Source organism: Plectropomus leopardus, chromosome 23 (genome assembly GCF_026936395.1).
Source record: "Plectropomus leopardus strain MGB_pleo_1.0 chromosome 23, ASM2693639v1, whole genome shotgun sequence".
Classification (NCBI taxonomy): Eukaryota; Metazoa; Chordata; class Actinopteri; order Perciformes; family Serranidae; genus Plectropomus; species Plectropomus leopardus.
The window spans coordinates 10,889,956-10,907,479 of NC_142198.1; the positions used below are offsets into that span (position 1 = coordinate 10,889,956).

Sequence of the window (17,524 nt, forward strand, 5' to 3'; positions counted from 1 at the left end):
TTGCAAATTCCATTTTGGATGTCATGCAGAATGTAAAGTATTTTCCCGGCCTCTGGGACATGAGTTCAACATGGCTGTGAGTCACTGTAAAAATGAAGTTTGAAAATTAACATTGGCTGAGCACAAATACTGCTAATGAAATCATTAAGATTTATTAACATGTTTTGTTCAGTAATGACAAAGATTTAAAAAGTTTTGTGATTATAAAAAGAACTTTAATCATCCCCTTAAGGTACCCTCTGCCCTGTTAGAAGGAGTTCCAATTAAATGGGCCTCATGAGATAACTGTGGGGAATATACCAAACAATTAGCTCCTTCTCTTTGATCCCATGCAATTGTGCAAGCACATGTAGGCTTTTTTGTTAATACATTTGTATTTTATATCATAGTTAATTAATCCACCTTTTATGCATTTATCAAATATTAACATCTACCAGATGGTTTGGCATAAAACGGCCAATATATTGAAATTACATTGAACTAATTTGACAGTTTTAGTCACTTTTTGAGCTGCTCCTTGAAAGGTGGAGATTGTAATCATCAGTGAGAGACTCTCAGTTGTCTGGGATTGCTTCAATTCCTGCAGTTGTTTTTTTCTGTGCAGTGCACTTTCAGGGACATATTGGTCCCCAGACTTTGCTGCAGAGTGAGTACTCTTGACATTCAGGCTACTTTTTGGTAAAGAGAGCTGCTGACATGCAGGCAGCAGCCCAAAGCAGGAGAGAGGACAGACCTTCTGCTTATGAGTGGTGAATTTACAGCTCACAGCAACTTAATATAAAAGAGTATCTGGCTTTTGTTAGATATCTAGTGTAGGCAAAAAATGTTGCACTCTTAGAATCAGTCATTAGCACAGTCATTTAACATCCCACTGAGCCTGCCCCCAAGCATTAAAACTATGTATGGAAAACAAAACGAGCATCATAAGCTGCAGCTGTTGTCGACCCTGGCTTGTTTTGGGAGACAGGCATCAGTCTTGTTTAGTTGTGGATCTATGTTCTGCTGTGTAATTCTGCATATCCTCCTTTTTAAGTGCTCCCTCAGTTGATACAGTCTCTGCATGGTCCATAACAACAGCAGTTAGTGGACCTTTGTGGGTTAGCACTGAATCATGGAAAATAAGGCAGCCACACGGCAGTAAACCCAGTCTCCCGCCTCATATTTTTTCTCACCTCCATCAAAGCTCAGGGCTACCTCTGTCACATTATTAGCAAGCCAAGTAAAGGTGGCCTTGGTGAATTTGCTCCAGCACACGCTCTTATCAATGATTTAGTGTGTTAGGATTAATGTTCACACCCCATCCAAATGTTCAGTCCATTCTTTGGTTCAGTGATTTCAGGTTTGTGGGGGAAAAAAATCTATTTTAAAGGACTTCAAATGGGGAAAAAAGGCAAATAATAGAGACAAAATTTTCCTGACTGTGCTCGAGGTGATATAAACACTGAACATGTACATTGGTCTTTACTAGCTTTCATCAGCGTGTTTACAAGGACTCTATCCCCTTATTGGCTCTGTTAAGCCTCACATTCAGTGCTCCTGAGAGATTGAGTAAAGGCCGATTGGCTTCGACTCAGAAAGATTTACATAACCGACTCCCCTATGATTACCATATTCGACAAGAGTTGCGCTATTATTTGAATATGTATCAAAGAAACTACGTTTAAAACAAGCATATTCAAATCGTGAGAGGATGAGACATTTGTGTTTCTCAGAGGAAAAGGTGTTTGATTCATAAACAGACTGATCTGCATGCAGAGTGCCCAGCTAGCATATCAAGATCGATGCCCTAGAAAAGATGCGATTTTATTCAAACCCAAGATTTGCATCTAATTCCACACTGTCAACAACATTTTGAGGCTTTCCAGGCTGGAAATGGAAATATGGAGCTGTGTCCCCTTGTGTCACAATTCATCACAATGTGAGTAATGGGCAAAACAAAGGCATCATTTCTTTGTGTCAATATGCAAGTCTTAAATTAGCCAGATTTAGGGGTCAGTCAGACATGGCATGAATTTTTCTAACATTGAAAGTGTTCTGTAATTCAGTTGATTGTGTCTGAATTTTCTTGTATTTTGGCATATTGTTTAATTATGTCTAGATGCTATTCATCATTGAAATAAAGGGCATTTTATATGTACATTTTGTTCACTAAAATAGTATTTTACATTATGTGAGCACGCATTGCAGCTTGAAAATGAATTGCCATATTACCTTAATAGACTGTGTATAGACTGATAGACTGAATAGACTGATATTTTCCATGTGTGGCCAATAAATGTATGGAACAGTAGATTCAGCCAGTGTGTCCTAACAGAAAAGGTTTTGTTTAAAGAGGTGAGCCAATAAAAAATCTGATGTTCTGAGACATTACCTTAACATTCAATACTGGGTCTGTTTCAAATAGAAGCAACAGTCTACAGTATAAAACCATAATTTAAATGTCATCTACATTTCCCTGGTGCCATACTCTGCCCCCTTTTCCCTATTCAGTCACCTCCCAGAATAGAGGTTGAGATTCATGATGTCTGTGACTTTAGTGTGTCACCATATTTAAAGACCCGGCTGGCCTGTAACAGTAAATATGGAGGACTGACGCTCTCCAGATGATTATTGCTTTTGCTCTCAGTGAAAATGAACACTGACCCCTTTACTCAAACAAAGTGAGTGATGAGGTTGAGGAATTCATTACTGTTCCTGGACTTCATGAGTTCATTACTCAGATATATTGTGATTTCCTTCTTTTTTCCTTTTATCATTTTTTTCTCTTTGCCATTCATATCAGTCTCTCAGTGTCAGAAATATACTCAGGTAGATCTTAAATGTCACCAGAAATCCCACAACGTCCTGAAAATCTAAGGGATCAGGGCAAAATCTGCAACCAAGTTCCTCTGAGTTAGTAAAGATGAGAAACATTAAAAGATGGCATTAGTCATCTTATCGCTCTTGGTATGAGCTGTTATCTGAGGTTTTCCTTTACGCCTATGTTCACCTTCTCACTTACTGTGAAGCCTTGTGCTTTTCTGATCTAGTCCTCTTTCTCTGCTGTTAGGAAGTCGCTTTCCTTCCAATGCAATGTACAGTTTATAATTGTAAAAGCATGTGCTTTCTTGCTGCATGCATTGCTTGATCTCTAACTAGATTCCCTGCAGGATTATGGACTGTTTGGTTTCGGTTTCCAACAGAGAAAATGAAATTCAAAACATGAAAGGAATCAATATTGCACACTCAATAAACATATCATTCAAACAGGACCAAATGCAGGAACCAAAACAGTAAATCTCACTTGCTGATGTGTTTTGACGGCTTAAATACCACTGTCATTCCCATTTTACATGCACAATAAAAAAAATTACGTGCTTGGGTTATGGGCCAAAAAACAGTGAATGTCAGTTTGAATGTCAGTACTAGGCAGTTGTTGAAGCATTTGACTCTAATGTGAGTGTGATTGGATCTGGATTCATTGTATGTATACATACATGTATTTGTATGTGGCAGTGTAGGACACTGCTATAGAGCCAGTTGGGATTCAAAACTTTGTATTTCCTATGTGGAATGAGAAGAAATTTAGGGATGCAGATTATTTACATTTTTTTTCAGAATAAAGTCATCAGAAAATCCCGAAATACTGTCTTAGGGACAGCAGTGTCATATTCAGATTAATTATGCTCTGTCTCAGAGCGTGGTGAAATATTATATATTGCATATATTGTATTGTATATATTCCAGTAGCACTCCTAATGAATAGTCCAGCTCCAAAAATAACAAATCAACACGTGGGGGCAGGTGATTTAATGGTTGCGGCCCCCCACTAATAAATGGATGTGTGGAAAACTGTTTTTCTTTTGTGTGTTTGTTTTATTTGGATTTTAGGGAAAATCCTGCATTATATGCTTTCAAAGATCTAAAACTTACTATCATACAGACAAAGGAAACTGCACATTTCAGAATCTAGAACAAGACAATGTTTGGCATTTTAGCTTGAAATCTGACTAAGATGATTTATTTGGCATTCCAAGAATAACCTTAGTTTTGCCTCTTATGGCCCCTGTTTGTTTAATAATGTAGAGTTCCTGGTGGATGAAATGGGCTTTGGTGCATTGGGACAAACACCATTATATGTAAATCACGTGAAGCTGAATGATTTCACAGGCTCTTGGTTTCTTTAAGAATGCAGCTGCATTCATTGTCCTTTGAAACGTTTCTAGTGTGCTAACAAGACACCTCATATGTTAAAGAGTGCTCCCCAAATGACTAAACGTTGCTCTCTGTTGGGTGAAACTTTGCAGCGTTGGCATCACCAATCACTGATGCTCTCAGTCAGGTCACCTGCATGCATTAGCAAGCTATGGGGGTCCCATGAATTAACTTCTTTGCCCTCACGTTATAAGATAGAGTGCAGGCCTTTCTGTTTGATAAGCCCACCAATTACACAGAAGGTCACCTGCTCTGCTAACAAATGTCGGCAGCGCTTGCTTTGGTGCAGAGCCAGAGGTGAATAACTGCCTTAATGACGGCGCTTGAGACGCACCAGTATTTGTCTCTGTCCACTCTTAAAGCCTTGACACAACCAGCTGACGGTTGACTGTCGGTTACTTTTAGGCCGTTGGTAAACATCAGTTACCATACTCGCTGCAGTATGTCACGCACCATTGGTCCTCATCTGCTTTATTCCTGCTTATTCTGTATGATGAATCAGCTTCAGATATGGTGTAGCCTGTTGGTAAATAAAATCACTCTGACTGGCAGTTCAGTTAAACATGCGTGAAGAAAAACGAAAGTGAGGAAAGTAAACAAAAAGCTAAAGTCAAGAGGTACTGAGATTAAAACAAACTTTTTATATAAAGCAAGTCTGTTTTTCTTTAGCCATTGAGGTCTTTAGCAGAAACGTTACTGGCTCATGGTAAATTGTCCTTTCAGCATTGTATTGTGTTGTTAATTTGCAGACTGGCTAGCTAGAGTCAAAACCGCCTTCTGGTTTCCCTTTTTGAATGGTGATTACAGACTACTGCTGTCTGCTAGAGAGTTATTTCCTCTCATGCAGGTGCAGAACATACATGCCAGTTTGTTGTCTGTTGAAGTCTATGGTATGTTCTTGTGCAACTTTTTGGCCACAACATGAGGCGACGAAATAGTCAGCTTCGTTGCTGCTAGCCCTTTGACAGTTTGGTGTGTCTGGGCCTTTACATGTGGTATGGGCAATCTATAACGTCTTTGAATTCGCACACTCCAGGAGTTTTAAAGTCCCATGGTGGTAGTCTAACATGCACACTGTTTGCAGAGCTAGTAAGCATGAAGGACATAGTTTAAAGGTGGTATAATGAGGTGTTGGACCTCCATAAGGATTTGAGAAATGCCTCGAACAAAATTCAAAGCACCTATCATAACTGGTTTGTGTTTGAACGTATATCAAAAGAAATGGCTGAACAGGATCACAGGTGAATGTTGCTGCAATGTCACTGCAAACTTAAGCCTTAGGGATCGGCTCCCACATCTGAGGAATTCAACAAAATAAGTGTTCGTGGTTGAGGTTTGGGGCATGTAACCTTTTCAGATTGGTATTAGATGTTGGCTACACTGAAATGATAATGTGTGTAACAAAAAATCTAATCTCACCAGTACATCAGAATTGAGCATTAGGGCTTGCAGTGTGGAAGCAGCTTTTGTCAGCAGGCATTAATACAAAACCTAATACCCCTTGAAAAAGAGCTAGAAGTCAATTTAACCATTTCAGAGACAAAAAATAAAATTCAAGCAGGAAGAATTTAAGCATTCATGTTTGAAGTGAAACTTGGCCAAGCTCATTCTGTTCAGGGCGAAAGTTTCTCAGAAAATACGAGTTTTCCATTACAGACCCCTTCTCAGCTGTATGTGAATGGACATACAAAGCGAGTCACCCTTATCAGTGTCTTGTTCGAGAGCCTTCATCTCCCCAAATAGCTCCAGCAAGATACCAGGGTGTAGATAAAACGTCGCCTGTGCATCCGAGGAGTAATGACAGAGATATACAGTGCTGTGTTCTTACCAGGAGGAAAGTGAGATTGCATTTCGGGTTTGTGCTGTTGTAAGTATCCCATCAGCAGATTTATAATGAAGGGGATTATATCAGTTTTCTGTAATGACCTTTTCAAAACAAGCCCCGCCTGGTTCTAAAGACTGGTAATGAATGCCAATGAAGAGTGACTGCAGTGGGCATCCTGATAAGCATTTAGACAGAGCGCAATTTCAAACCCGCCATATGTTCAAAACGACGATCCATTATTCTGAGTATCCGCACACTGTATCTGAGTGGTTCTTAAAGTGCATACATAGCAGGGGAATGAGTTTGAATGTGAGGAGGCATCCCATATGCTGTTCAGCAGCGCCCTGAGGGAGCAGTTGTGCTAACATTAGTACACTGATGTCATAAGCAATTCATTACTGTCCTCAGATATCGACCCGGCTCTTATCTGCAGCGACACCCGCATTGTCACTACCGCTAATGTTATGATTCAGAAAAGCATGGAATTGTTTTACTTGGCTCAAATGGATCTTACCAGCAGCTTTTCCCTCAATGAACGCTGATGGCCTCTTTCATCACTTTGTGTGGGGCACATTTCAGTGGGTTGTTGGGGTTTGAAGGTGACGTGCTGAACATAGAAGTGTCCAAGTATGTTTTCACATGCGCTTCATACCCTGTGCTATAGGACATGTGTAACACCAGATCAGAATTACACAATATGGGGTCATATTCAAATATTTGAACATCAGTAACTTTGGTTTAATTTCTAGTATTTGTTTGCAAATTAATGGATAGACCACTGATCCTTTAGAGCTGCTTTTATTATTTTGCTTTATGTTTGTATCAAAATTGAAACTACCGATCAATCATCAAGAAAATTCAAAACATATTTTCAACCACAATTGACAAACGTTTGCTGATCCCAGCCTCCTAAAGGTCTAGTGTGTAGGATTTTGGGGCATCCATGGCAGAAATGGTATACAATATTTTGAACTATGCTGTCATTAGTTTATAATCACCTGAAACTAAGAACAGTTGTGTTTTCATTTCTTTTATACCGTTTATATCTACATATGATAAATAAATCAAATACTGGCAGTAGACCATACATATTTTCACACCAGCCCCTGTAGATCCACTTGCCTGGCACATGGAAGAAGTTGTAGTTGTGCCATGTCACCACTAGATGCCACTAAATCCGACATACCAGACCTTTAAATGTAAAACATTTAAACCAGTCATCATTTAATTGTGTTGTCGTTTGTTTTCAAATCTTGACCTCAAAAAAAGTGCTGATTTTCTTTGTTATATATAATATGAAACTGAGTATGTTTAAATTTTAGACTTTGGGTTGAAAAAAACAAGCAATATGGACTTATCACCTTGGTCTCAAGGAAATTATGACCTTTTTTTTAAATATTTCATCATAATCATAATCAGGAAAAATCAGTAATTAACAGCTATATTTTGTATATTTATTTTTTTCTTCTCATATCTAAAGAAGAGTTATATAATGCAAATCAATTGAAAATACATAAACATGGTAATTTATCTTTAATTATTGGTTGTTCGAATTCAAAACACAAGCTAGTCTCCTTCTGCTGAGGTAGTCCTGGTCAGCCAGGAGAGTGATTATCCATCACTACTCCTTGATTGGTTGTTGGTACTTTACATATTTATATAGTATGGAGCCCAGACAGGCTCATACATAAATCCTCTTTTTCCTTCAATGCAATTCCAGCCTCCATCTTAATTCCCAGAATGCTAACTTGATCTGCTGAGCAAGATGCAGCATTAATCTTGTGTTTCATGGAGCACTTTATCATCACTAGGGTCAAAGATCCCCGCAGACATTGTTGTTGTCTTTTTTTTCCTCCTCCTCCTAATATGCTCTTAACAAATCGGCTAACCTTTTTCCTAATGACAGCTTAGCAAAATCGATCAACCTTTTTCCTAATGACAGCATCTGTGTGCTCTATCTCTCCATAAAGGTTGCTATAGCAGCCGTTTGGCTTGATAGCTTTAGAGTGCCTTGCATCTCCTGAGGCAGGGCTCGTCTCTTTGTTCCCTTTTGGTTACACAATTCAGACCTACTGTTTAAAGCCTGAAACCTTTACCTGTACATTTCTGACAGTAAGAAACCCCAACCAATTCTTCAGATGACTTGTTTTCCAACAATTTAGCATTTTTTAGACTTTTCTCGCCTTTAAGCAAAACTGTAAACTTCATGTGGTAAAGATAGCTGCATTGCACCCATCGCCTGATTTTATTGCGTTGACTCTGAAAGAAAGTACAAGCCAGACATAAAGTAAAAAACCCCACAGCTCTTTACACAAGGATTTACAAAAAAGCTGTGCTTAATGTTGATAAAATATTACAGTCATTTTGGCCAGGTGCTGAAAAATATGTTTAATTTCATTTCGCTGCAAATGGAGGTTTTTACTGCATCTGTTGATATGGATTCAGAAATCGTTCCAAAAGCACATTTTGCCCATTTTCCAAGGTTTCTCTTTGATTTATTTATTATTTTCTTCTATGACTGCTGCCTCTCTGCTGTGAGAATGTCCCATTTTACTGTCATTGTGCGTGTTTGGCAGTGATGCATCATATTACCTTCTCATCTTTGAGTCTCATGAAATTGTGTATTCAGTAAGCAGTTCTGGGCCAAGAGCCCAGACTTAACTGTTCTATCTGAAATTGAATGCATCAACCTTAGTCTACAGTATATATCTACCATTTCCAGTTATTTCTCTCCGTACTCTTAAAATCAACTGCAGTAGGAATGTTTATGCAGGCAGTCTCTGTGGATTTATTCCTACAGAAAACGGTAAACAGAATTGTTATTGCGGTTATAGTCCCAGCTTTCTATGTACTCAGCAGAATGTCCTAGTGACTCATGTTGAAGAGCTTTTGTTTTATTGCTTCTTTTCAATGTTAATTTGCAATGCTCATTTGTGACAAAGGTATTAGTTTGCCATTTTAAGTATTTAAACTAGCAATTAAACAAAAAGTTGTTTTTTGTCAATAAATTGACAGAATTTGGCAATCAGTTAACCCTTACAGTCATCAACAAGTAAGTCACTGAATATTCTCAGTTTTGAGCTCCTAAACTGTGAGGATTTTCTGTTTTCTTTTCTTACAGTTCTGAACCATTGTGATCAACAATATTTTTGCTATTTTTTATAATTATTAATTAATTAATGTAATTTTACTGTAATTATTAGACTCAACAATTAATAATTCTATCATGAAAATATCAACATTGATAGTGAAAAAAAATGTTAGTTGCAGCCCTAATTCAATGAAAATTGTAAAGCTTTAAAATTTAACCAGTTTCAAGGTTGTTGTGTGTGTACACAGTAGTCGAGTGGCAGAATAACAATATGAACCATATAGATAATTGAACTAAATGAGCTATATAGATAATTGATTAAGCATTAAAGCTCTATATTTAAATAGCATTTCAGTCTTCAAACCTGAAACTGAAAGGCTAAAAACCTAAAACCAACAGAATGTACTGGACCAATAAAAGCTCCCATTTGAGGATGACATATTTTGGGTTTTTGGACAGAACAAAACATCCAAAGATCAAGGAAATTATGATGAGCATTTTTTCAGCTATTTTCTTACATTTCATAGACTAAACAGTTAATTAAGAAAATAACCAGCATATTAATCAAAAATTAAAATAATTGTCAGTTGCAGGTCAAATTATCTTCAAGCAATGAATTTTTGCTTTGTATTCTTTAGCAAAGTTAGTGTTGAGGAGGTCTCCATTCACACATGTAAAAAGTAGTGAAGAAATTCACATTCTCTAGATCTAAACTCATATGTTAACTTGTAGGTTTGAGATTGTTTAGAGAATTAGAAAAAAAATTAAAATAAAAAGCAAAGTGGGTGATTAACTCTTTGCTGTACATCCAGTGGCTGTTTGACATGTCTTCCCTCAGAGGTTCTCTAACTGTGCTGCTGGCATATTGGCATTTTCTGTGTTTACCACAGCCCAGCCAAGCTGGCTGTTGGTTCTGAATTCTGCAGATATTGCTCATCTACGGGCGTGCTGGTTTTCAGCGATACGTTCAGGTACTTGGAGGACATTCCACTCAGTGCTTGTCTAATGAGCCTGCAGATACTATTGCGCCTGCAGGGTTTGACAAGGCAGAGTTTTGTAGCCGTGCTGTTAATGAGTTTTCTTGTGTCGTGGGTTTAATGGAAACAACAGTTTAATCGTCTCCATTCATTTTTCATGTCTGCTTCTCCCATGGAGCAAATAACAGAAGTGCTGTGTGATAGAAAATGAATAAATGTTAAGTGGAAAGTAGAATCAATCCCCTTAAAATAAAGCACATTTAATAATTCACAAGTCTCCAGCAATATAGCCAGCTAACTTGTATTAGCTGATCAATGGGAGTAAGTAAAACATTTAACTGCCTTATATCCATGCAGTACCTGCACAAGCTATTCGCATGCTCAGTCCTTTAGGTGCATGACCCTTTATTAGGGACAATAAACCCCAAAAAACATACACATTTAATTAATTTAGACACATCCTTTGGTACTTACAGTACAATCCTGTAAGAGGCTGTGGATGGCCAGCTGACAACAGACAATGTCCTGCTCCACTCCAACAACTCTCAGAACCCTTTTCTGGATATTGTCAAGCTTAGTAAGGTGAGTAGGTGGAGCACTTATCCTGCTGCAGTGAAGCACACTCCACTGCAGACGGGTGCTTTATAGATTTAGGCTCTGCTCCTGATGTTCAATTTAGTGGCCACATTCCCCGAAGCTTGCAGTTTTTGACCTGCCCTGATGGAGACTTATCGCACACTTTCATTTTAAAGATTCCAAGGTGCTTTTTTTTCCATTTGTATCTGCAGATGTGCTTTGTGTCACAGGAGAGCCAGTGTTCTTGTAACTTTCTGATTTCCATCTTGCGCTTTGTTTATTTAATGGCAGACATTTTACTGCTGTTTAGCATGCATACGTTTTCCAGAGGAAGTCTGCGGTAGTAAATCGCGCCGCAATGTTTGATGACAAGCTGCTCTCTGTAGTTTTACAGCCGATCAAGCTGCTTCCACACAGGAGGGGGAGAAAGCTCTCGGTGGTAATAGTGGCTCCAACCCTCGGGCACATGCAGTCACTGTTTTCTAGATGGATCAATAAATCTGTCAACTTCCCCCCTGAGTGGAGACTATTTCATGTTACTCCTGCATTGCTGCAGGGTTCAACATAACAAAGCTCATGTTCCATCAAAGTCTGGAAAGAAAGAAAAGTTTCTTTGGGACTTTATATTCTAGATGATGGGTAAGGCTTCAAAGAGGTTGTAGGGCCAAATCGACATTGTTAATAATATATGGTGCACTACTTTGTTTTTAGTCTTCTTTGCCAGAACAGAGGTGAAATCACTCCAGACATCACCCAGCAAACTCTTCTGGTAAATCCCAGGTGTGTCTGGAAGAGTTTATCCAAATCATTCTGCATCAAGTCTACAAATACTTACAATATACTTTTAGGCTTTAGCAATTACACTTTGGTTTGATTGCTTTCTTTTATTCAAATGAGTATCTTGCTGATTGGAAAAATCATAGGTAAATCAATGTACATCACATGTATGGCTTCTTAACAAAAAATATTACATTTTTTTGTTATAATTTGTGCCTTAACATAACCCTTCTTGTAGTATAAATCCTCTTTGTGCTGCAGATATACCTTGTACATATTTCTATTACACTGCAAAGGCGATAGCTTATGTTTTTTTTTTTGCATGTACACGTCTGTCAGTCTTATTCCCTTGAATGTGATATCTCAACACCTGGAGGGAATCAACATTTAACACAAATGTCCACTTGGGCTAAAGGAAGAATTGCCTGGATTTTGGTGGTCAAAGGTCAAAGTCACTGTGACTTTCTGTGTCCCATTCTCATGAACTTTATATCTCAAGGACACTGTGAGGGAATTTCTTCAAATTTGGCTCAAGTGTCCACTTTGAGTCAAGGATGACTGGTCTGGCATTTGGTGGTCAAAGGTTAAGGTCACTGTGAGCTTATACCTGTCTCATTTTCAAGAGCATAATATTTCAAGAACACCTTGCACCTTCTTACAATTTGGCACAAAGGTCCACTTGGACCCAAGAATGCACTGATTAAAGTTCTAAAAAATATGTGTTCGGCCATAACTCAAGAATATATATGCTAATTACAAATTTCACACAAATGTATAAATGATGTATAAATTGATGACATGATGATTTTATATATCCATAAGGTCAAAGGTAATCTTCACTGTGACGTCATAATGTTCTGCAAAAACGTTTCTCTGGCCATAACTCAACATGATAACTGAGAAGGGGAGGATGTGTGTGTGTGTGTGTGTGTGTGTGTGTGTGTGTGCGTGTGTGTGTGTGTGTGTGTGTGTGTGTGCGTGTGTGTGTGTGTGCGCGTGTGTAAATCTCCTTTGCTGCCGGGGGAGAGATGTGTGTGTATAGTATCCATGTTTTTACAGACATGATTGTCAGCTGTAAATAAAACTTGACTGGTTCATGGAGGCATACTACTGCTCTACTACTCTAGTTTCTTTAAACTTGCTTGCACATCCCTCAAGATTTCAACATTTGTATTTGCACTGACCCCAGCTACGATATCACTTTATGTTTTGCCTTGACCATACTCATTAAGGTAAACATGAATCATGTTATGAGATTTTCCTGACTCTATATGGACTTGGAATGTGGTGATTTGCTCCATTCATCACACTTGATGCTCAACAGAGGGGCTGGGGAGGCCTTGAGAGTGTAGACCTGCAGTACAAAATATGACTTTTAGTTAAATGATGAGTTTCCCAGCAACACAGTTCAACTGAATGATGTTGTTTTGGTCAAGGTTTGTCTGCCAATCACTCATGTAAGCTGCAGACCATCTGTTCACCTCAGAAATAGTATGATAGCAAACCTCATTGTGCTCAGTTTGTCATGGACAGTCGTGTGACCTGTTAATACTCTGCTCCCAGGTGGCTGTATGGGAATCACTTCAGGGGCGTGTTTGTTTATGGGAAACATGGATAAAAAAGGAAACGAGGGACTAGATGACAGGTGATGGAGTTGCACACATGTTGAAATTAAATGTCTGCAGGGGGTCAGTGGGTGCGCAGGGCTTGTGAAAAAGCTTACCAAATGCAAGTCTGTAAGTGTGCATGCACAGAAACAGACACAAACGTACACATGGAGATGGCACATGTTGTTGGTCTGTAAAGTTGTCTGAAGAGACAACTGTTGCATACATTCCCTTAGAAGAAAGAGATTGGGGATAACATTTGATAGTAGCTTAAGAAGCTTCACAAAAATACAGTTTAAAAGAAAGCAACATTTTTCTCTGGTAATGTGAGTGGTGAAGTGAATATACTGAAAAATATGAACAATAAGACCTAAGTCATGACCATTACAATCTCCGAAAGCATTGGCTATGGTGTAATGATGATACAGCCTCTGGGGACGACGACCAGTATTTCGAAAGCTTCCAGTATAGCCAGTGAAAATCTTGGCAACATCCTCCTCTGTGTGCTGGTCATTGTTTGCAGTTCGGCTTACAACTTGAGACAGGTCCAGATAACATTTCAATAGATTTCGGCATATGAATGCAGATAAATTAGTAAAAAGCTCATGGAAAGCTTAATCTTAAGTAGACAGGCGATGGATCAGAGGTTACATTCTGCATACATATGTATTTGGTTATATAAGGTTGTTTCAAAAGAAATGAGCTGGACACAGAGTTTTTAGCCAGTTCATTAAGGTAAAGATCATTAGATTGTTGGCGTGATAAAACATGCTTTTATTAACAGCCATTAAAATAAACGGTCGCCGTCTGGAACTAAGAAGCCTGCTTTTGTAGCCTGTTAAAGAAGCATCTCCTGTTCTCTGAGCACCTGCTAGACAATTTTAAAAGTCATTGTCTGTTTCAATATCTCTGTCATGTCCTCTGCCAAAGTCTATGAAAGCAAGTCATTTCACAAAGGCACTGCTACACCACACAGATACTTTGTAAATTATTCACCTAATTGAGACACTGTACTAGTTCTCTGCGCCGCTCTGACCCAGTAAGAAGTTTCACACTATATTTCAAGTCCTTGAAATCTTTATTTTTCTCCAAGCACACTTTTTATTCCTGCCTGTGGATCCTCACCGCTCATTTCTGTGTGTGCGCTGGCATAACACACCGACAAGAACTCCAAGGTCAGAGTCTGCAAACACTCTACACAGAGCGGGATTCACCAAAATAGACCTGCCTCTCTGTCAAGTGACCTGTGGAATATCAACTCAGAGCAAATGTGCACCCGATCTTATTTATTACCTGTCAGCCTGACAGATATGCAATAAGGAGAAAAAATGATCAAATAAGTGTTGTCTTAAGCAAATTCACTGCAGTCATACGAGTGGAGATGGTTAAAGGTTTGAGATAATGACAGGCGTTTCAGATGGGAGAGCTTGGCATTGATAGATGAGCGCAATTGAGGTACAGTGTGGGCTAATTAGTGGAGAAGATGATGCACTTGGCTGGTCCTAATGTCATCACAGATGCTGGGCGTAGCCTGTCAGTCATTATTAGTTCTGACCTTGACATTTGGTCGAGGGAAATCTTTCCAACCTGGGCTCCACAGCTTTTCTAACTAGCTGTCTTCTGTCTCTTGATTTTTTTTTTTTATTTTTACAATGTGCTTGTCACTACCTCCATCACTTCTCTCTCAAGATCCCATGATGTGCCATTAACGCCATCCATTACTGCCACTCATTGTTTTAACCTTCAATTACACATGATGCAGCAGGCCCATAATGTACTGTCACTGCTGATTCATTGGTGGACACTTTCCCCTTAATTCTCCTTTATTTCTCTCCTCCTCCTCCTCCTCCTGCCTGAGCGCCTTCTATCTCTCCTCTTCTTCTCCTCCTCCTCCTCTTCTCGGGCCAATCAGGCCACACCTCCATGGCAACCGTCAGTGAGTGTAAAACATCCACAGATGGTGCTGAGTAGAGCGAGCAGCAGGCACACTACGAGATCAAGTGTAGGAGTGTGTGTTTGTTTGTGTGTCTGAGAGAGACAGACACAGAGGGACTCGCTGGATAACCACTGTTTTGTGAAGCCAAGAGTAATTCTCTAGTAACACAAGAGGAAGAGTTGGTGCGTGTTTGCCTCAGAGGAGTTGCAGGAAAAAGTCTGAAGAGAAGGAGTGTGTGGAGGAAGGAAAAAAAAAAGAGACAAGACCCCTATCGTCCCCAGAGAGCAGGAGGTAAACTGCCGGTAAGCAAATATTAATGACCTGACAAAAAAGCGCACAACATCAGACAGCCTTACCCCGGAGCGGCACAAAAGAGGAGCCTGGACAAGCCCCCCTTCACTGCTCTCCACTCACTCATGATCATCACTTCCCCCACACGCAGACACAAGGGCCACGCTGACACAACCAGAGAAGTGGAGGAGAGAAGAGGACACTCGCTCTGTCGTGGGACTTTGTCAAAGTGAAAAGTCTTTCTTGGATTTTTTTTTCTTTTTTTTTTTCCAAACACTGAAGCCAGTGTTCTCCCTTTGTGCTGACCTTTCCAAGCCCCCCCTCCCCTCTCTGGAGCAAAGATGAGCTGCAGGAAAAGATGCAAGCGGGAAATCTTCAAGTTCGCTCAGTACCTGTTCAGACTTGTCACGGGCACCCTTAACACCGGTAAGGCTCCTGGTGGACTTTTGACAGGTGGATTTCCAACCCAAGTGTTTACATTTACGGCGATTCTCTTAAATCTACCGAGGTTTTGGTGTTATCCACTTGGCAGTTTGGTCAAACCTCTCCACTTGATTCACGTATTGATCAAAATAGTTAATTTCAAAGTTAACAGCTGACACATGGGGCTGTGGATACTTTCATACTATCAGTGCCTCAAAGTATTTAGGTTTTGTGTACATTTACGCCAGCAAACCTTGCTCGAGCTTTGTGAGGATTTCCAGAGTGGGCTTGGATTTATTACCTGCTCTGCATCATAATTTGTGTGCAAATGGCAAAGATCACCAGAGTCTGACTCAAAGTCATTTGTTCTGTCAGTTTAGTCTTGCAGTCATCATGCTATAACAAATATATAACAATTATATATATATTATATATATATATATAACAATTTTGACAAGGCATAGGGCGATTTCATGTCACGATTACCCTGGCCAAAATAAATACAATTCACATTATTATCCTGATAATCATTGAAATATGCTGAAAAAAAATTAATTGTGCTAAAACATACTGGAAATACTTAACCAAACATTTTGTTAAATATTTGTATTGCATCACAGAAAAGTCACATCTCATTTAAGAGAACGTCCTTTTTAGTGAAAAACAGTCTTAAAAAGCTAAGTTTTCAGTTATCTGAAATGGTATCATATTTTTCATCCTGAAATATTTTGATAATTGATTAAGATCTTTTGCATTTTTTGAGGTTGTTGCATAAGCAGACTGTTTTTGTGAGTATCTTGTTGTTGGTTGTCCAGCAGTCTCATTGGGTGATGCTAGAAATGTTAACCACGATTATCCTGAAAATGGAAATTCACCCGGATCGAGTTACTGTGAGTGTTTATTATCGGGATTCACAACAAAATCGTACATCATCCCATCCCTAATATTGACCAGAGTATATTTCAGAATCTGTTAAAGGTGTATACAGTCTGAAATCATCCCCCAAAAGCAGAAGTTGTTGCATACTTGGTACAGACACAACATTACTCATCACTATTTCTATATCCGTATCATGCTGCAAAGCCTAATAGATTCTAGTTTCCCTTTTGTCCTGCACACACACACCAAGAGCTCTTCTAATAAGACAGATAGAATCAATGGTATTAACAAGATCAAATCTGGGATTATAGTGGATTACCAGCAGATTACTCCATGAGGAGTTCAATACAGGACAAAAGGTCAGCAGCAGTGCCATACGCTGATATCAGGTGCATATTACTTTGAACTGGTGCTAAGAGTTATTTACATGTGTCATTAGAACTGCGTTGCGTTTGCTTATCCTTGGATGATATAGTGCGCTGTGTACCTTTTTTACACTGGTGAGCTCTGCAGAGCTGGTGAGCTCTGCTCTTCGTGGCTCCTGATTTGTTCTTGCACTAACTGAGCTTCGAGCTGTCAAGTAAGTTGTTGATTATCACACTGCAAGGGTGAGATGGCGCAAAGCCCCAGAGAGGTGCTATATGAACATGTAAATGAATTCCAACATGCTTGAGAACATGGGAGACTTGCAGTGGCTCCTTCCTAGCTGTCAAATGTATGGCAAAAAAGGGGTATTTTCACATATAGTAGAGAATATTTTCATACAGCCTTGACCTACTTCCTTCGGTCTCCTTGACCTTAGAGACAGAGAGAACAAGTAGGGAAGGCAGCTATAGATGAGTGTCTCTGTCATGGGGATGCTCTATTAAAGATGGGTTTGGCTTCATGTTTCCAATCATGCCAATAAATATAGGTTTGTGTAGCTTGAAGCAATCCATCTACTGTATC

The 17,524-nt window shown here is 39.2% G+C and overlaps 1 protein-coding gene across 5 annotated transcripts in view; it reads left to right on the forward strand.

Moving 5' to 3' along the window:
* Positions 1–17,524, forward strand: part of kcnip4a (potassium voltage-gated channel interacting protein 4a) — a 155,230-nt gene that overhangs the window by 34,895 nt on the left and 102,811 nt on the right. Inside the window, exon 1 of one of the 5 annotated variants that reach the window (XM_042511816.2) lies at positions 14,989–15,700. The exons of the other annotated variants lie outside the window; for them this stretch is intronic. Within the exon in view, the coding sequence (XP_042367750.1) occupies positions 15,616–15,700 (85 nt within the window). The 5' untranslated portion in view covers positions 14,989–15,615. Of the gene's footprint in view, positions 1–14,988; positions 15,701–17,524 lie in introns of those variants that run through there. 5 annotated transcript variants of the gene reach the window in all.